Genomic DNA, 21,649 nt, shown 5'->3' with positions numbered 1-21,649 from the left:
ATATTACAGAATTTTTTTAAGTGGGCACTGAGTATCGCAAGTTCTTTTTTGTTATTGACACGCCAAATATTAGATAACAATGTTCGCTTGAACTGTCTTGCTCTCGTTTTCTTCTCCTCTTCTTTTCGATAATTGTTTTATAAATTAACTTAGATTTACAGATTTGTTTATTATATTGTGTAGTATGTGTTAGGAATTGCTTGCACATTTATATACCACATACACCTGGTATAGGTACATATACAAAAGGTAATATGCATACCTTTTACGTAATGAGAATTTTATCATTTCGAAATATTTATTTGCTTATGACTTTGACTTCAGTAAAAAATTATAACATTGAGATGCAGAGCATTTTTATTCGTAGACTTACTTAGGTATATGTAGTAATGCAAATGTATGAATAAGTCTGCCTATTAAACGGCGTTTGTGGCGATAAACAAGTTAACAGAAATTACTGGTCTTATATTGACTACCGCTTTGGTCGCATAGGAAGCCCAAAGACTAGTTCAAGAAACCAGATACCGCAGACGAAACTAGTTTTTTATCCGTTTCTGAAATGCTTAAGAGCTAAAATAGCTTTATATTGTAAACATATACAAATGAGTTGATCTATACGGGTTTCTGTGTATGTGTATTATAATTGCATGTACATATATTCGTACATTTGTATAATCAAAGCTAAAGCGATTGTTTACTACAAGTACATGTATTCGTATACTTAATAATATGCACGCATGTTAATTAGCTGGTAATTAATGATTTTTCTTGCTTGTGTATGAGTAGCAAAGAAATAGATGACCTTGACTTCGATTGTTGTAGAAATGGAAAGCTCTCACTAATATGCTTGGTTATGTTTAAGTTTAAACCCCTATTTACTTATAACAGCTTACGGCAAATATAGAGCGAAAATATGTAAATCTTAAAAATTAGTAATTTTTATATTCAAATAAAATATGGGTAACTTAGGGAATCGTAATTCGGTTCTGAAATTACAAAACAGATTGTTGGAGAGAAAAGGAAGTGTACAAAATTTCAGATCGATATCTTAAAAACTGCTCATCATGCTGATTTTATAGGGTCTCCGATGTTTCCTTCCTACGAGCTTCGTTCTCAAATTATTAATCTCAGGAAAAACGAAAAGATAAATTTGTTCGATTTTTAAAGAACAATTTGGAATTCAGAGTAAGTTCGGGTATTGTGGGCACCATTTAATTCCAACTTAATTTATGCCAGAATAATGGAAGTGAACGCGAAATATCAATTTTTTTCTCACATAATCAATTATCTTATCAATTTATTTCAAAAAAAACTTTAGATTTAACGTTCGACTAATAGAATAGAAAAACTAAGGTGTCTCTACGGCCGGGTATCGAGAAAACAACCACACAACTACAAAGAACCAAAAGCGACGTATGGAATTTGCGGGAAAAACATAAAACTAAGAACATATCGTTTTAGAATATCGTAATTTTTTCTGACGAAAGCAAGTACGAAGTTTTCAGGAAGAAAAAAAATACTAAAGTTTGGAGAAACTAAAATCAGAAGTTTGAACAGAAAAACATTACACTGTAAAGCATGGTGGGGTTCGGTGATGGTTTGGAGGTTCATGGCGGAAAGTGGATTGTGAGGGATTTGTTTATTGATAGCACGATAAATAAAACAAATTGTTTGAACATATTAAAAGAAACTTTGCTTCTCAGCGTCGAAAAATTGGGCTTAGATAACTGCTGGATCTTCCAACAGAAAAACGATCCTTACGGCAGGAATAGAAAGATATGGTTGCTTTACCGTACATCTATACTAGATCAATTTCTAATTTTATTTTGTAAGAACAATATTTAATTATTTATAAATGATAATTGATTTGAAAAATTTTAATTTTTTTATGTTGAAATAAAATGTATGAGAAAAAGGTATACGCTTTCTTTTGACGCTAACAGTAATTGTAAATTTATTGTTTCCACAACATTCCTTCTAATGCATTCAACACTTAATTAAAGTGTTAAAAAATACATTTTAAAATTTGTACATTATTTTAAACATTTTCTGTAATGTGAAACCGCATGCGTGCCACCAAGCCAAGTATGAAAAGAATTTTTTGAGGCTAATATCATATCAAACCAAACCTGTCTATTAAATTAAAAGTAAATTACCCAATAGCGCTATCTGAGATTTCTGCTAAAGTTTTTATGAGTTTCTTAAGACCCAATTATGAGTTGCACGGTGTGTATGTGTTGGTTTCCGTGCAAATTCTTTCAATGCATTTAGTTTCCGTAGCCGTGACTTGCTGGGATGTTATCCATAATTAGACTTCACATTTGGTATTACCAAACTATATCATTATATTGTAGCTTTATTAAGTGAAATTTTGCAATTATATGAAAATTGTCGGTAAGTCTAGTTAAGGCATAAACCATCGATAGTCTAAATAAAGTGTCGATAGTGAGACGAAATTGCAGCTTCAGTACAAACTATTTGTTTGCTAGTTGTCTCACACATCCGCTGAAACAACTGATGTTTTAACCACTCAAAACATAGATTTGATGAGTTATTTCTTCTTTTTACTTTCGTACATAAAAATAAACTAAGGGGTCAACGTTTTCCGACAATTGGCTCAATCGCATGCAAAAGTGTACAGATCTTAAAGAATTGAGTGGTAAAGCCGCGCTAACAGCATGGACAGATAGAAAGGAGAAATTGTGGGATAGAATTTTGCCAAAGTTTTATTGACAATAAAAAATACAAAAAATTAATTTCGCAGCCATTTATTATACATTTTCCATTTTCTATTAATATTTTTTCTAAAGAAATTCATTAATGTTTGACTACAACTGCTTGTTAGAGTGGAATTTTTTTGATACCCTAGTCAACCCCACTGGCACGTAGTTGAAAACCGTAATACCAAAAAAAGTTGAAGCTTGACAACACTTCAAGCGATATTTTTTTTGACGGGTTAAGTTGAAAACCATAATACCGAATTCCAAACCTCAACCAAAATGCAGCTGGGTTGAAAACCTTAATATTAAAAATCTTTCCTAAAATTAACGTATATAAACATATGGCAAAACGAATATATTTTACATACTTACACCGGTTAGAATGAAAAAGATTTCTGTTGCTATATTAAAATTAAAGAAATTTATTTTATATTTTTATATTATTTATATACTATGTACATAAATATTTACAAACCAATTTCATAATACTATACTAAAGCCTAAAACAAACCTAATTTATTAGTTTATATGTATGTATAATTTTTAAGATACATATTTATTTTTTTATATGTATACCATATATACTTGTACATATGTATATATCTTACTGCTATTCATTAATTGATTAACCCTTCTTTTTATCTCTAGAACTATGAAAATGTGATTTCAAGATATTACGGAGCTGCCGGCCCCACATAGAGGGGTTAATTCGTGCAAAACACGTATGTTTTGGTGAATATTTTGTGACGACATCGTTAATATCTCTTTATTAAAACCAATGGTATATCAAAGTATAGAATTCGAAGAATATGGAAAAAAAATTAACTGGTTTCTGGATGATCCGAAGTAAAAAAAGTTTCAGGTAACGCCGAAAAGGTTTTTTGAAATTCAATTTTGGATCATTTTCACTTTGAAGAAAAAAAAACTCGTTTTTTAGCGAAAACATCGGCTTATTTTAGTAAAATAGAGATTATTAACAAATTTAAAAATTAAATTAAAATAAATGTACACAAATAGGTTAAAAATTTCAAAAGAATCGGTGCAGTAGTTTTGGATCTATGAAGGACACCGACTTTGAAAACGTGGAAAAAACGCTTGAAAGTTTTGAACAATAAAATATTTGATGTACAACGTTCATAAAACAGGTACTAAAATACTCGTAACTTCGTCAATTTTGTACCTGTTCTTGAAATTTTGACATAATATTCTTGAAATATTATTTATTCCATTTTATATTCACAGTTATCTCTTTAGATCGCAGAAGTGTGGTTGTGGTGGAAAGTGAATGTGAGTTTATTGATATAAAGAAATTTACTCCTTGAGTATTACTTTTGTATACTGCATTTGTATAAAAACATTTATTATTATTATTTTTTATGATGTACAGCCAAAAACAAAAATATATACATGCGAAAGAAACACTTCGTAACCACATTTATTCATCTCTTTTATAGTGAAAAGAAAACTGTTGTAAAATTTATTCATTGTTTTTAGGAAATAATTAATTCTTCTAAGGGTAGTATCACTTAACATTTCTTAATTTACTAGCTCTTCACTTACAGACATTTTATGTATTGCATAACATATTTATACATACATACAATACTAGATATTTACATACATTATTTTTGACTATTTCTGATCCTTATAATTAATTGTCTATAACAAATTTTTGATTTATTTATTCATGTATGTACTCTTTATACATTATATACGTAAAGAAAATTTGCAATTATATTTAACGTGTGTATTGAGAAAGGCACTTTGTGTAAAAAATATTCAAATTATTGTATCGGATCTAACAACACGCGTCAGAGGTTAAGACCATTGTGAATTCTAAAATTTATTTTATTTTATGAATTTCTGTCATACAGATTAGTTGACATTGCCTCGGTCGGTTTATAGAAATACCTTCAAATATTTCGAGGAGTTAATCAATGCTTTTTTTTTGAAATGAATGTATTGAGGGCTGATTTTATAAGTACAAATTATTTTATTTTAATTATTATAATATAATAAAATCTATCTCAATCTTGATAAGTCAGATTCGTTGTACTCACCGACGACTTAAAATTCAACAATTTTGGGTCGGACGGAGTAATTAAAGTGTGGAGCCGTGCCAATGCAGAGATGCAAGAAAATAACTTAATATCTACATTCAAACATGGTGGGGGACACATCATGGTTTGGAGGTGTATGGCTGCATTTGGCGTGGGTAATTTGGGGTTTATAACAGATAAAATGAACATATATATATATCTGAGTATTCTGAAGCAAAATTTCTGCCCAAGCGTGCAAAACGATAGCAGCCGATTACTTTTTCAACAAGATAACGACTCAAAACACACGTCGTATCCAGTCCGAGAATGCTTTCTATATAACTGAGCAACTCCAAACACCAACACAATCTCCCGACTTTAATCCCATAGAGCTCATATGGGGTTTGTTAGAAAAAATTCTTCGAAAACACAATATTACGTCCAAGGACACGTAAATGACCGCTATAGAGACTGAATGGGCCAAAATTAGAAAGTCTGACACTAATGTGCTGGTAAAAAGCAACAACACATATATCGGGACAACAAAGTATTAAACTTATCATATGTTTTCTGTTTCAATTATTTTTTGAATTCACTTTCATTTTTGTACCGAATCTTTTTTGACGTGAAATCAATAGATTTGATATTTTTGTAATTATATTGTGTTGTGTTTATAGAAAGTTACTGATTTTGAAATAAATGTATTAATATATCGCTATTTGAATTATCAAAAAAACTTTACTTTTTAATAATTTAAATAAAGAAAATGCCTTTGTACCTAAATTTAATTGATTCAAGAATATATATTTTTTATAGAATTTATCCCATAGAAGTCAAACCTGGAAATACGTTTTTGATCGTTTTCAAGCATTTGCGATATGAAAACTTAAGCAATGCCCTTAATACTCAATATCAAAAGATATCCGAAAATTGGACCCGATAGCAGCATGTTTTTTAGTACTATAACTATTGTGATATACATATATACTTTTTATACTCTCACAACATGTTGCTACAAAGTATAATACTTTTGATCACATAACGGTTATTTGTATCACCTAAAAATAATCGAGTTAGATATAGGGTTATATATATGTATATAAATAATCATGATGATGAGACGAGTTGAAATGCGAGTCAGACAGTCGTCTGTCCGTCTGTGCAAGCGATAACTTGAGTAAAAATTAAAATTAAAATGCTCCTTGGTGTGTGACTAATCAATAACTAAATGTATCAAGAGACATTAGATTTTACATCCTGTATGGCACAAGAGGTCTTCATGGGAGCCGGTGTGAAAACGGACGATGCGCCTGGCTCTACCCACTTTTAGGTGGACCCATATATATCGGGACCTGCTCGACCGATTTCACTAAATTCGGTACATAACATTATTCTAACATCCTATGTTACAGTGTACAAATGGAGGAAATCGGAGTTCAACCAGGCCTACTTCCCATATAACTCCAATTTAAGTTCCATTTGATTCTTTCCCATCCCAGTATACAAATAAAATACCAAACAATGTAACGGGATAAAACTTTGCACGAATAGTGTCTTTGAAGTGTGCCATCTTATAACCAAATATAGTCCAAGTAGAACCAAAACTGTTTAACCCCTAGGTACCAAATATGTGGACCCCAGTTCCTATAGTTGACTTTTTACCAAAAACATCGGTCAATGTATGAGATGTATATACAATAATTGAAATTCGGAGAAAATATTTTCCTAATGATAGTACGTCTGAATGTAATAAATGGGTCAAATCGGGTCAATACTTCCTGATATACAGATTTTCGAACTTCCGAGTGACTTTATCCCGCATATATCGGCCGATATGTGAGTTATCTCAATAAAAATGAGAGAGAGTGTTTTTCCAATAACAGTGTATTTTTGTGCCTAAAATAGATAAAATTAGCTAAATACTTGACCTAGCCCCTATATAACTAATATCAGAATCATGGTATGGAGGTACATTAATGAAACCCAGGGAATATTTTATTTGTACATGGCAAGTTAATAGTATGCGGTATTGGCAAAAATACATATACATCGGTTCGATACTATTCTTAACTCTCATATTCTACAAATTATGATTTTCATTTTTCTAATTAGTTTTATGGCGAATATGTTGTTCAGTGTGTAAGTTATATATTTCAAAAATTGCTTGAAAATATGTTCTCAGTATACCTGTGCAATGTCCAAATTAATGCAATAATAAATCATAATCATCAATAATTATATACCTGACTTTAAACCGTTCAGGTTGGTCAAAATGTAATATTTTAATGAAATTTAATGAATTAGAATGGAATTGGTCTAGACCTTGGTCTAAACCTTATATCCCTAATATAAAGAATTCCGATCCTCTGGTCCCCTTCAACTCAATATGTATTAAATTTAGCCTCTTCGGTTGAATTTATATCACATGTATCTCATTTGAAGATGTTTTTAAAATAATTCAAATTTGATTGTAATTTATTCACGATAAAATCGGATAATGAATACTCAACTCTTTACACTCTCGGTTACACCCGAATTTAGCCCTTCCTTACTTGTTTATTATACTAATAAGTTATTTCTGCAGTTCTAAATGTAATTATTTCTGAATTATGATTTACATTTGGAAAATAACTTTAAAATGTTTTTTATTGCAACTTTCAGGTCCACTTTAGGGGATAACAAATACCGCAATTTAATATATTAAATGAAGTTCTAAGTAAGATAAAAAGTGTCCACAACGGCAAAATTTCAAGATCTTATTCGGATTCTACTTAAAAATTTTAGAAGAATTAGTTACATTAGTTTAGTCAACTTACAGTATTTGAAATTAAGCTCGTCTATTTTGAATACAATAAAATTCTAATTCGAAAACAATTATGTGCGAGTGTAACTGTAAGCAATTATAATTTACTAGTTTTCCGTGTATTGGCCACGTTTATCACAACCATTAGCCTACTTCTTCACATTTAAAAATATCATGTATCTAAATTGCTTGTAGTATCAGCAATCGTCAAAATATTGTAATTTTCGTTATCAATTAAGTGGATTTTGACTGCAAATAGTTAATGAAGTTATAATATCGTTCTATAATCTTAGCCTTTTTCTTTCTAATATTATTAAATCAAATTTGAATATTAATATTTAAATATGTACGTACGTAGTTTCCTAGAAAACAGTTAATTTGTCCCAAAAAATGTATACATTGAAAAGACATAAATATCGTGTAGTTAACATATTTTTTCAGATTTTTTGTTATTTTTTGCTGCTATTTAACAATACAGTTCCGAAAAGTCATCATTAATACTATTTTTATACAGCCAAATACTAGTTTACATTATTCAACATTGCTGATGAGAATTTTTTGAGAAAATTAGTACATTTCTTTCCAATATTCTTAAGCGTACATACATATGTAGACATTTTTCGCCTCCTTTAAACTCTGGCTTTGAAATAATGAATGGGTTTAATATTGTACGCAACAAACTGAAATACTATCGCTGAATGATTTTTTAGAAACTCATATCTTACAAATAACGCTACCTAACACTATGCAATTATAAGAATTTTTACGTATATACTCTTATAATTCTAATCTCTTTTTTATTTAGGTATATACCACATTTATGTCTGTGGGTGATACAAATACTATATACAATTAACTAATGTAGAAATTGTTGCTAAATTTACATATTACACTTCCATGTCTTTTGTCAGTTGAACTACGTTCAATAGCAAAAAGATATCTCCGACTCCTTGTTATTGACAACTATCTGAGCTTGAGGTTCCGATGGTCCATGGTCCTGACTCTTCATCACGGTTGTGTTCTCGTAGTTTGAGTTAGGATTGTCATTTACATTATGATTCTCACTTTTTTGGGGTGATTGCTCTTTTAATGTGCTGTATGAGAGCTGGGCAGTAAGCGTGGAGATTTCCTCAGCTTTATGTTGAGTGGTATCGAACAAAATAGTCTTCATTCCAAAACATTCCTCTAAATTTTGTCATCCATAATAGAATTGGGAGTTCACTGGAACCCCAGTAGATAATGTACGTGGAGCTGTACCATCGTAAGATAACTGTTGTTGCAGTGCGGAAGGAACAGTGGTCTTGTTTCGACGTAGTGTGGACGTTGTCGAATACTGGCTGTTGTTTGAGGAATTTGTCATTGGTGGAGTTTGGAGATTCGGAGGTCGCTTCAACATTCCCTCTGCGTTGATGATATAGCTCGCACGTATCGTGGGTGCAGTTGTGTATTGTCCAATTGAGGCCATGGGACCTATGGAAAGTTTTTTAATAATTTCATACAAAAATAAATTGGGCAAACATTTTTTATTTATACGCTACTGAAGTAGTATGAGGCCACTTTCTAATGACAAATGAAATAAAAAATGAAATCATTTTAAATGGTTCGCCTTCATTACAACTTCAATTCAAGTGTGCTGCGCGTAAATAAAAAAAGATGCTACAATTGGTATTCCTACGAAAATTAATCAAGTATGCACTACCTAATGTCTTGATACAATCCTGTAATCAGTTCGTCTAACAAAAACAAATCTATCCCTATTTTACTAAAGAACAGTACGTTACCAAAGGGGTCAACTACAACATTAAGTTAGTCTATCTTTAAATAAAATTATTTTTATAACTTATTGTTAGGTTTTAAATGAGCAGATTCATATAAGAATTTTGGTAATTAGGAGTATGTACACATAATAAAACTAACCACAACTAAGCGAATTACTGATGCTAGTTCCATTGCTACCAATTACAATTGCTGGTGCCAATATGCCACCAACACCCGTTTGATAGCCAATTGCGCTACTTGTGGGCACCGCTAAGTGAGCTTTTGTTGAAATGCCGATGATATCCGGAGATTGCCGTGCCCCGCATACGCCAGGATTTGTGATTATTGTTGAGGACGCAGATGTACCGATGACACCCGTGGGAGGCATACTTACTCCACCTTGTAATACAAGAGTCGATGAATTCTGGGACCTGCTGGATGATCCAAGGCCATTGTATAAACCACCATTTGATCCATAGGAAATATAATTCTGTAACAATAAAATAAAGACTATCACGTTCAAGTAATATTTTGATTAGAATAATTAAATGAAAGTGATTTCATTATTATACTTCAATGCAGACACATTGGTGACCATACTGCAATTTTTAAAAACTTACCTCATTTTTCGAAACACTCGGTACAGAAATAGTAGTTGGCATATCGATTTCGGCGTCAATCTCTGATATCGTGTCATTGAAGCCATTGGGAATGGTAGTATCAGCACATGGGTTACCAGAACCGTCTATGGGTGCCATCTGAGTCTCCGAACTGAGAGCTTGATGTTTTTGCATCCAAACATGAACAGACACAATAATTATGCATATAATTACACCGATTAAACCGGCGATTAGAAGATATAAATACAGTCGCTCCTGGTTGTCTATATCGGGAAATGAAGACAAATCGTTTTTGAATAATAAATATACAAAGTAAGGCATTCGCTTATTTACATATATTGTACTAAGTGTATAGAAAATGTTTAGTAGTATACATAGGTAATAATGAATTACCTTCCAGACTTAGGTCGGCACTGTGTGTCATGACCGGATTGATACTGGCGCTGTCTGGTATTTCAAGATGAAATGATATATTGTCGTTATTAAAGTTCGAAGAGGCAGGAGTTGATGAAACATTTGTACCATTTGACCTAGCAACAGAAACAGTACTGTTGCTATACACCTTCGGAATCGCTTCAGATTCTTTATAGTTTAATTCATCGTCGTACACCTCATTATCTCCATTGAATTCTTCAATCTCATCTCCTTCAACTTCCGATTCGTATCGATCTTTTAAAACTTGTTTTGGCACTGTACCAAGAAAATAACAAATATTTCATTTATTTTCAAATATTACATTGAAGATCCTATCTCCGTTCCTAAATTGAGGCGTCAAGCCCCCTCACACCCTTAAAATTGTTTTAACATTATTGAAATCAGTAAAACACAAAATACTAAAGCCAGGAAACTAGAGATATATACAGCAAACCAATAATTTCTTCGTTTATTTTGATTTATTCCTCTTTTAATTAAATTTTCTCTTAATTTAAAAGATGACCAGAGGAGTGCATTTCGCGATCTCAATGATAAGTAAGTTGTGTAAATTAGAGATGCCATGGTGATCTTAATTCTATAGGAAAAATAATTTAAAATAATGCAATTGTTGTATGAGCAAGGTGATGAATACCAACTACAAAATGGCTACGACGATGTTAAAAGAACTGTTAAAGCATCAATGCCTGGGATAACTCAGGTCAGAAGAGAGACATTTATTTGAAAAACACGTCAGGGAAGACAAACTCCGTCCACAAATAAAAAAGCAGTGGGAGTAACCCAAATAACCCCCTTCAAACCGCAGTCCGGTGACTAGCAGGTTTAGCCACCACCGTGCAAAGAGGGGAAACATTTAAAGTAAAAAGCTAATAAACCGGAACCATTACCGGGACCCTGACTTTATAGAGACACAGAGGTGAAAATTACTTCTCTCAAAAGAGGGAACATGGTAGTGGGAAGTCCCGCTCAAACGGGCTAACTTTTTCACGAAAGCACGCACATGCTGAAAAGCGAGCAGACCAAGCCTAATTGACTAAAGAAGAAGACGCCAAAGCCATTTTCACCAACTACACTGTAAGATGAAAAATTTAAAGCCCAGGGCAGACAGAATTTTTCCAGCTCTACTCCAAAAGACAGTTTTCTAAGCTGAGGTCTACTTCACCTGTAATTAAACAGATATTATTTTTTGACAAAAACTATCTAGCATAAATCGCTAATAGCCGCAAACGCATGGACTTGCGAAGCTGTTTCTTGGATAGTTCAATACGAGCAACTAATATTCCTTCTTAAGGACAAATTAAGACTGCTCGTTTGGAATACGGGTGCTGTCATACAGATCTATGTCGGTTCTACGACCTTGCGGCAGCGACATCAGAAACCAGGCTATCGGGACAAAGCATCCAAGGAGAGAGATATCACATATATGTATAAGCTTCGCTCCTTGATACGACTGGATTACATGAAGTGATGTCATAATAGAGTTGAAGGGATTGCGGATTATGTCAAAGTATGAACATATATGCTATAATACGTTATATGTATGTATATGTGGTAATACAAGTATGTTAGGTAAATAATACAACTAACTAAATCCCTTTAAAAAACTCTGCATTAGTTAATTTTTTAATCATCATTAGCAGCTTTGAAAATAAGTACACCTCGAAGTAGCTAATTAGTACTGTGTCTTATACCTACCACAAGTATAAACTACTTTCAGATACATTTTCGAGTTCGGTTGGCATGGTGACCCGAATGTGTTCGCATCTGCAGCTAAGTTACAACGACGGCGCCCATGGCATATCTGCATTACTGTTTCGGTGGCATATGATGCTTGGCAAGCTGAAATATTTAAAATACATTGGCGCTTATGTATAAAAATAATATAACTATTTCAAAAATGTTTTTTTACGTGTTTAATACACTGTACTAATACTATTTTTATTATAAAGGAGAATCTTTGAAGACTTTTCGCTTTCGAATTATTTATAGAAAACAAAGGGCATCACGAACGCGACAAAAAATTGAAGACACTGTTGACTTAATCTTGAAAAATGCGAAAGTCAGCGAAATGTGGTGAGTAACTTGATTATTAATCAAACTATTTTGATGTATTACTATTCATTTATTAATTTTACAAGTTTTCTTAATGATTTGTAACGCGACATCGCGAACGTGACAAGTTATCCGGCTAGATTGTTGAACTTTTTTTTATCAATTTGTATTTAGAATAATAAAAAATATAACTTCAACACTTACAAATCTCTCAATAATAAAAATAGTAACGAAACAATATTAAATATGCTCTTAAACTTTGAACTTACTTTTCTTATATCGTTAATAATGTTTGTTTAAAATAGATAAAGTTCAGTGTTGCTGGGATTCGAATTATCACTAAGAGATATTATTTAGTTTAAAGCGCGCTTTTAATCATATTTTGAAATATTGATCTATAATTTTCAACGAAGTCTATCCGCAACACGAATTGTCCGGCTTCAAATTTAAAAAGTCTGGCAACCGCACGTTTACCTCGTGAATCAGCTCTGACAATGGAACAGTATTTCTCAAGGAGATACTATTCTCTTCTTTAGTCAAATTTACGATCCCGAACGCCATTAACTTTTGGTTCAATATAAATTTTTTTCTAATTTAGACTAACTTTGTTTGAATATAAAATTTCAATAACTTGCTTCGACTGACTGGATGGGAGAAGCCGTGCTTATAAAAAACTGCGTTTTCAGATCACAACACTCTGCGGAGAGAAACTCAAAAATTTACCGTTAACCGAAACTTGTGCTATCTCCGCTTCTATTTTCCCATAAGGGTAATGTCAGAGTGGAAGCAAGAAGCGCCGAAAATTGCTTTGGCGCTCTCTTACAACTTTGAGCGATTTACATAAGAAGACACATAAAGTGATTTATAGCTAAAAGTAGCACCATCCTATACTCGTAGCGGCGCTTCGCGCTTCCACTCTAACATCAGCCTTCATTTGTAGCAGGTGCAAAAATCTTGAGAGATTGTAACCATATAACGAATATATAAACTATATATTGTATATACTATAACAAAAAAAAATCACAGCAAAACAAAAATATGCTGTTAACTCATAATACTCTTTAATTCAAATATTTCTTTTATAATATAAAAGTAAAATATTTGTTCTTAACTTGACAATTTTTCGTAGTTGTTGGAAATGAACATATGACGTTTTAGTATATTGGTGGAATACAGCAATTTAACATTTTTAACAAAGATAAATTTTTCGATTTAGGTAAATAAAAAAAATCCAGTGGAAATTATTATTTTTAAATTTTAAATTCGATTAAAGTAATCAATTTATTTTATACAGTTTATTAAAGCTCTCGTAATTTGTGTTTTGAACTCACTTTCTTCTCGTACTCCTTGAGGTTGTGGACACTGAATGCTCTCATATTCGGTGCGTCCGAAGCTCGCACTGTAGACCGCGATTCGTGAATAAGGATTACACTCTAATTGAGCCATATCATTGTGACAGGCCACTTTACTACGAAATTCATCTGAACAATAGAAAAGAAAAACAAACAAAAGTGTATTATTTGACAGCTCAACCTGCAAAGTTCAATACATACATATAGAATGTAGGTATAGTGTATTCGAGGAAAAACTTACATGGACGACATTTATAAGCCACCTCAACAATTTTACGTCGTTTGTGACAAGGATCTACATTTACGGTGCTAACGGTGTTATTATAATTATTTGCATCACCGCCTGTGCTCAGTCTATAGAAATGTGGGGCACCGTTAAATTTGCAATGCTTCTTTTTTTGGCAAGCCTCAACGACCGTCTGCAGCAACGAATACTAAAACATGAAATTTGAGTTTTATATATCAATATTGTCTATATTTTCAACTATCTGCCAATTAATATTTAAAAAAGCTATAATACCCTTCTCATGTGCATTTCTTATAGCATGAAGGGTATACAAGATTTTTGATTTTGAACGGCAGTTTGTGTGCCAGCTATATCCAAGTGGTCCGATATCGGCGATTCCGACAAATAAGCTGCTTCTTGGATAAAAAAAGGACGTACACAAAATTGCAGATCGATTTTCAAGTTATAAGCTTTATTTAACGAATGGAAACAAAATAATGAGTTGAAAACTTATACGTAGTAAACAATCTCTTACTAAAATATGGTACTTTGAGGTTCCCTACTTTTTTAAAGAAAACAGCACAGAAAATTCAAATTTAAAAGAGAATATTTAATATCATTCGAAATAAAATTCTTCAGCATTTAATTTTTGAAGATTATCTCTTTCAAATGTTGACGCTGTCTCAGATGGTCCATCCGTTGAGTCCAATTTTCAATGACTCGTTCGACCATTTCGACTGGTAACTGGCGAATGACACGAGTGACGTTTTGCTCCAAGGCCTGAATCAAACCGGGATTGTCCGCATAGACTTTAGACTTTACATATCCCCACAGAAAAAAGTCTAACGGTGTTATATCACACGATCTTGGTGGCCAATCAACCGTCCCAAAACGATAAATTATCTACTCACCGAAGTGTTCTCTCTATACCTAAATCCATTGGTTGATGCGATGTGTGTTAAAACCAAATGTTGCCGAGATCGCGAGCTTTTTTGGAACTTTTCAAGAGCCCATAGAGCGAAGCGATATCGCTTGGGAAGGTCGAGCAGCTTCAGTTCTTGCACAAGCTGTATTTCGTATGCTTTCAATTTAAGTTCTCGAGCCAAGTCGTTCCATACGTCAGTCCGAGTTGCTGAGAAGGGCGCCGAATCGATCTTCACGGCCTTCGTGTTCCCTTCTCAGTTATGGTCCCTATATTTTCATCACTGCGTGCTGAACGTGGTCAATTCAATATTATCCAATAATGAATGCTGGGTCTTAAGATGGGTGATGGTTTTGCGAATAGTACGCTTAGTAGGTCGATTATGTTGACCATAAGTTGAGCGAATCGCGCGAAACACATTCTTCACAGAACGTGAATTTTCGTAATAAAGTTGAACGTGTTGTAAACGTTGTTCAGGCGTTAGTTTTTCCACGATGAAATGCCAAAAAATACTGAACAAAAATAACATAACAGCTTGGCACGACTCACGCGTGATCTGCCAAAAAAGGCTATTGAAAAAAGTACCTCTACTTGGACTAAGATGCAGTAACATCATAAAACATTATGAAATTATGTTGAGATCGACCAATAAAAGACTGTTCGAGTTTCTACAGTAATTGATGAAACCTGAGTCACTGGGTGATTAGATCGATTTGACTTCAAGATCAAAGATAAGCCAAAGGCTTTCAGTCCATGTAATAATTAAAGCGCTCCTATTTTAGTATAAATTGTGTAAATGTTGCATAATGAATAATTACCTGCAGTGCGTTTGGCCACATGCAATTTTCGGTGGAGTCATCGTCTTTTATATTAACATTCGCGGCATTTTCCTTACGCGCACCGGCACCTTCCGTTTCTTCTGTCATGAGTGTATCTGTTGGCAGGCTTGAGCTCGGGATTTCCGTAGTCTGGCCATAAAGGTGTTGGATGGTAGGAATCTTTGATCCGGGAACTCCGAATGTGGAACCACGTAGAAGGTGTTTGGCCTTCGATTGCACCTTTTTCGCGGAAGTGTCTAGTGGACATAAGTCATCGATGCTGAATCCATCTGTGAAAGGAAGCAAATAAAATTACAATTTTATGGAAATATCAGGTTTCAGCTAAACGCCTCAATAAAAGGAATTATATACAATTAACTGGGAAGAGAATAAGTTCGGGTGTAACCGAAAATTTTATAGATCAAAGTCTGGAAATTACTTTCAGGTGTTGGTAAAAATTGGTTCGGAGATTGTAGCGGTGCTTTTGGCAATAATCTATGCAAAATTCGGTGAATATACCTTGTCAAATAAAAAAGTTTGCGCGGCCATGGCAATTGTTCAATTTGTACCTATAAAGCCCTTTTGTTTCAATGTAGATGTGAAATTAATTTTTTTGACGTATTTATTAGTTATCGCACTTTTAGTAGTTTTCGATCTAACCGTTATATGGGATGTAGGCATGGTTAACATCAGATTTCTTTCATCTAATTTTTGAGGAGGACTTGTTGATTTGGCTTAGAATTTAGCGAGATATACATATATGGTACATACTACATATTAGGAGGCGTGGACAGGCCCAATTTAACAAAAATTTTACCGCAGATCGACTCGTCTCGTCATCATAATAATTTATATATTTATAACAGTATTTCTATCTCGTTTTTGTTTTAGATGTTACAAACAACCATTATGTAAACCAATCTATTATACTCCGTAGCAATATGTTTCGAGCGTATAAAAATGTCCAAGGGTTCAATGGAAAAATAATTGTATAATCTAGCAGTGCAGTAGAAAACGATGCCTAATATGTAAAGCACAACCATAACCGGTTATCGAATAGCGACGTTTAAAGAGATAGCTAATTAGCTCGAGTATGAATATTTCACTCGTCTGTTAGAGATCGCCCTTATAGAGAAAGGTGGAAAATGTCAGGCGAAGGACTTAAGATGGTTTCTAATGAACTAAATGGAATGTTGTAACTTCAGAAGCTCCTTTTAACTGCTGTGCTAGGAGAAAAATAAATCATCCTTTTTGGCACAAATATCAAAAATTAACTTTAACCGGAGCTATTACAACTTCAAAACTATGAAATAGTATCTTAAAAAAAATGTAAAATAATTAATGAAATACACATATAAACATGCTCGCACAATTATTAAAAATGTTTCCTCACCTACCTTTGTTTTCGAAATTGTTGTACTGTGCGAACTCGATTGAAATGCTTGTGCCGCGTGGACAAGCGATAATGACCTGATCGCTGTCACAAGCAGCTTTTTGGTAAGTGCGCAGGGTTGCAGATAAGAGGGCTACTCAGTGATTATAAGATATATTAGGAACATTTTCAAAGAAATCCACACATGAGTGATGAAAGCCGTCATTCCATCCATCGGTATTCAGCATTGTTCAGGTGCGAGACGAGTAAATGTTGTATTAAAAATTGAAAAAAAAAAAAAATTTAGATAAAGTTTTGTGTGGTTATTTTTATCTATATTTTTTTACGGAGAGATAAAATATGTATAAAAAATCACTTGTTAACTTAAACTTAAACTATTAAATGACATGAATTAGACAAATAACAAGTAAGAAAGTTCTAAGTTCGTATGTAAAGAAACATTTTATACTGTGGCGATCTAAGAGAGTCAATAACAGTGAAATATTTTCAGGTAGTGACAGAACATACTATAAAAATAAGTAAGGAAGGTCTAAGTTCGGATGTAACCGAACATTTTATACTCTCGTAAATTGCATTAATCAAAGGCAAGAAAATACTTTCAGGTGTTGCAAAGTTGGTGTTGCCGTAAATGGATTGCAATCACATTTGGTATCTTATTAACATATACAAGTATTATAGGTCACAGACTAACTAATTTTAATACATACTATACCTCGCTGTATATCCGAGATATTTATATTAAAATCGACATATTCAACTCAAAGGAGATACGATATAAACTCAACCGAAGGGGAGCCAGTGATTCAGAATTCATTATATTAGGAACATGAGGTTAGACCAAGTTCTAGACCAAAGTCTAGACCAATTTTTTTAAATTCAACGCAAAAAAATTGTGTAAACAATATAGCTCCTTTCAAATATGTTTAAACAATAATGTAGCCGATTTAAGAAATAGTTCATGTATCAATAATCTTCTAAAATGTCGTTTGCCTAACTGCACAGAGGTCAACAATCAACATTATCCAGTGCTAGAGGAATGGGGACTATTTTTAAACAAATTCAATGGCGAAGTTTTTTTCAACAACGAATCTGCAACATTAAACGGCACATTTATAGTCCTGTGTACCAATACAACTATTCAAATCAACTGAAAAAATTTTACAACGAGGAAAGAACATTAAGTAAACCATTACCAGCAATTCTACGACCTTCATCCGCATCAACAATATCGAAGAAATCCTCTCGCTAGAGATGCTGAAGCAGCTTAACTTAAATAACACAAAAAAGTGAGCTCAATAAAAACAGAAAATAGAAAACACGCAACCACCATCACCTTAATTACTATATAATTAGTGATGGTCTTAATTTTTGGAAAATACCTTGAAAATGAACCCACAATAAATTAATCCATCAAATTATCGCAACCAGCAATCGATTGACTCAACTAAATTTTCGACAAACCCAAAGATTCAAACGAGGAGGTTTGAATATCAGGGGGGATTAGTTAGCACGCCCCACATCTAAAAAATACGAGGTTTGTTCAAAAAGTATCGCGAATTTTGAATTTTCGCTGGCTACATTTATTCGATTTTCGATTGTTTTTTTTGCGTTATGTTGGTCTTCATATCTCTTACTTATGCTGACAGGGTCGACCATTTTGAATGTTTAGTTAATTTTTGACAGCTGTTCTGTTTGGACGCGTTTAGGTTCGTCTTCAATTTTTGTTTATTCCTAAAAACGCATCAAAGAACTTGTATAAAATTTTGTGTGAAAAGCAAAATGAAGTGCGCGGACGCTCGCACAGGAGATGTTGGACTCAGTTCGTGACGATCAAGATCTGGTGCAGAGAGTCATAACTGGTGACGAATCACGCAAATATTTGGCCAAAAACAACATACTGCAGCTGCCACCGTATTGTCCAGACCTGGCCTTCGGTGACTTTTTGAATCCCAAATATTGAAGAGGCCCATAAAGGACGACGCTACGTTACGACTGAGGAAATAAAAGCTGCATCGAAGGAGGAGCTGAACAAGATCACAAAAAATTTATTTTTTAAGTGCTTTGAGGATTGGAAAAAACGCTGGCAGAAGTTCATCATATCTAGGGGTGATTACTTTGAGGGAATTTAGGTTTAGTTAATTGTAACTTGCAGTTCTTATTCGGTATTCAATAAAGGAGGATAGCTCCTAAAATATATTGTTTTTAAAAGACCTTATAAAAGCTTTTTAACTTATTCAGTGTTGAATAATTTTTATAAAATTTCTTACATATTGATCAATACATACGGCATAAACCCAACCGGATGTTTGAAATTCTTATATACATAAATATGTACGTATTAAGTATACGGGAGCCAGGAGTAGTATCGCCCCTATTTATCAATTTTGGCCGTTACGATATATCATTACCAGAAAACGATGCTGTCTGAATTTTTTTAAGATACCTCAACTATTAACCGGTATCTGGGGGTTTGAAAACTTAAGGGCCGATTTTAACATTTTTTAGTTATGAGGTGGCAAACTTTAAAGGCTATTTTATACAAAGTTTTATATCGATATATTTATGTAACTTGATTTGTGTACTTGAGAGTGAGAATCAGATGGAATTTATAATTGTGTTATATGGGAAGTAGACGTGGTTGTTGTTCAATTTCGTCTATTTTCACAATATAAAATAATAATGTCAAAATAATTTAATGCACCAAATTTGATAAATCGGTGAATTAGTTTCTGAGATGTAGTTATTCTCTAAAGGAGGGCGGGCCGGGCTCATTGTCCAATTTTTATATTGGTTCCTATAAAGCTCTTTTGTACCAGAGAATGTTAATAAATAGAAAAGGCGCCAATGGTAAGAAATACTAATTTGAGCTGTTCACAAGAGGAGCATCGAAAAATACAACTTCGACTCGTTTGAAATACACCGCGAAATGACCGAAACGGGGAAAAGGCTAAATAGATACAAAGAATGTTCTTAAATGAATAATGCGCGTGCTTTTACATTTGCATATTACCAAAATATTATATCATAATCCCTCAAATTATAGTATAAGATGATTATTGGTTAAAGCTCCAGAATTTACAACAAAATAAGTAATTAATAGATAAATTCTTCAACACATTTTTGTGCGTTGCATGAGCAATATCTAATAGGCAAAGGATAACAATAAAACAGTGGCTAAGCGGTTGCGTTCCCACTTTTCTGATGGCTTAGGTCGTAAGCATGAAGGAGATAAGGTCAATCCGAATACGAACATTTACGTTCGAATCCTGAAGCTCATGAAACTTCAATTTTATAAAAAAAAATTTTATTTTATTAAATGGAATTTTAGCATATCTCAATTCAATTACTTTAATAGCATATTTTAAATACTTCCTGAGATAATTAAAAATAATTCAAGAAAATACGTTCATATAATTACAATAGTTTTATTGAATATTCCCTTATTTATGCATTATTACCATAGCTGATGCTTGCTTCTTCTAGCTCCGCACTAATAATGACTTTCTTCACTTTTTGCTTTTTGCGAGAACAGCTGGAACGAAGCAACTTGAACGATTGCAGGGAAGGATGGTCCACACAGCCACATAATTATTTCACATATTTAATTATTAATCGAATCTATTTTGAACAAGTAAGGAAGTTCTAAGTTCGGGTGTAACCGAACATTTTATACTCTCGCAACTTGCTAGGATCAAAGCCCGGGAAATTACTTCAGGTCTTGGTAAAATTTTATAATAAAGGAAATATTGATCCGATTCAACCCATTTTTGACACAAAAACATACTACTTTTAATTTACTATATTTATTTTTTTATATGAATTACAATTATATATCTTACATATTTACCAATATTTTCGGTAAAAAACTCAACTATAGGCACTGGGGTCCACATATTCAGTACCTAGGGGCTTGAACAGTTTTAGTTCGATTTAGTCTATTTTTGGTCACAAGGTGGCATACTTTAAACGCATTATTCACTCAAAGTTTTATCCCGATACAATCATTGTTGCTTGATTTGCATAGTGGAAAATGAAAGAATCAGATGGAATATAAAATGGTGTTATATGGGAAATAGGCGAATTTGGGTTAAATCGGTTAAGCAGATCCCAAGATATCGGTTTTCACCTAAAAGTGGGCGGTGCCACGCCAACTGTCTAATTTTGAAATCGGTTCCTATAAAGTCATCTCATACCGTCCCAAAGGTAAAATTTAATATCTCTTGCGTGTTTAGTGCTTTATTTATCGCGCTTTTACAATAGTATTTTTTAACAGTCCCGTTATATGAAGAGTGAGCGGGGTTGTCACCCGATTTCACCCATTTTCACACTGTCGAATTACTATTATAGCTTGTATCTTATTGTTTAGCTTAGTTCTGGCAATTTATTTGTTCTTGATTAATTGCGTTTAGTAGACGTGGTAGTGGTCCGATTACGTCCATCTGCAATACCAACCGTCTTACGGTACCAAGAAATATGTGTACCAAGTTTCATAAAGATATCTCAATTTTTACTCA

The 21,649-nt window shown here is 33.1% G+C and overlaps 1 protein-coding gene across 3 annotated transcripts in view; it reads right to left on the bottom strand.

The window, feature by feature from the left end:
* Positions 1-4,154: 4,154 nt before the first annotated feature.
* LOC106623679 (uncharacterized) overlaps positions 4,155-21,649 on the bottom strand; it is a 38,390-nt gene continuing 20,895 nt past the window's right edge. For all 3 annotated transcript variants that reach the window (XM_036373739.2, XM_036373740.2, XM_014243279.3), the window contains exons 3-11: positions 17,140-17,268; positions 15,743-16,032; positions 14,018-14,210; positions 13,756-13,905; positions 12,068-12,211; positions 10,334-10,630; positions 9,941-10,203; positions 9,480-9,810; positions 4,155-9,032 (exon numbers count right to left, since the gene is read on the bottom strand). In XM_036373739.2, coding sequence (XP_036229632.2) covers positions 8,758-9,032; positions 9,480-9,810; positions 9,941-10,203; positions 10,334-10,630; positions 12,068-12,211; positions 13,756-13,905; positions 14,018-14,210; positions 15,743-16,032; positions 17,140-17,268 — 2,072 coding nt within the window. In that variant the 3' untranslated portion in view covers positions 4,155-8,757. The remainder of the gene's footprint in view (positions 9,033-9,479; positions 9,811-9,940; positions 10,204-10,333; positions 10,631-12,067; positions 12,212-13,755; positions 13,906-14,017; positions 14,211-15,742; positions 16,033-17,139; positions 17,269-21,649) is intronic.

This window comes from Bactrocera oleae, chromosome 2 (assembly GCF_042242935.1).
Source record: "Bactrocera oleae isolate idBacOlea1 chromosome 2, idBacOlea1, whole genome shotgun sequence".
Lineage (NCBI taxonomy): Eukaryota > Metazoa > Arthropoda > Insecta > Diptera > Tephritidae > Bactrocera > Bactrocera oleae.
This window is presented reverse-complemented; position numbering and strand designations above follow the sequence as displayed.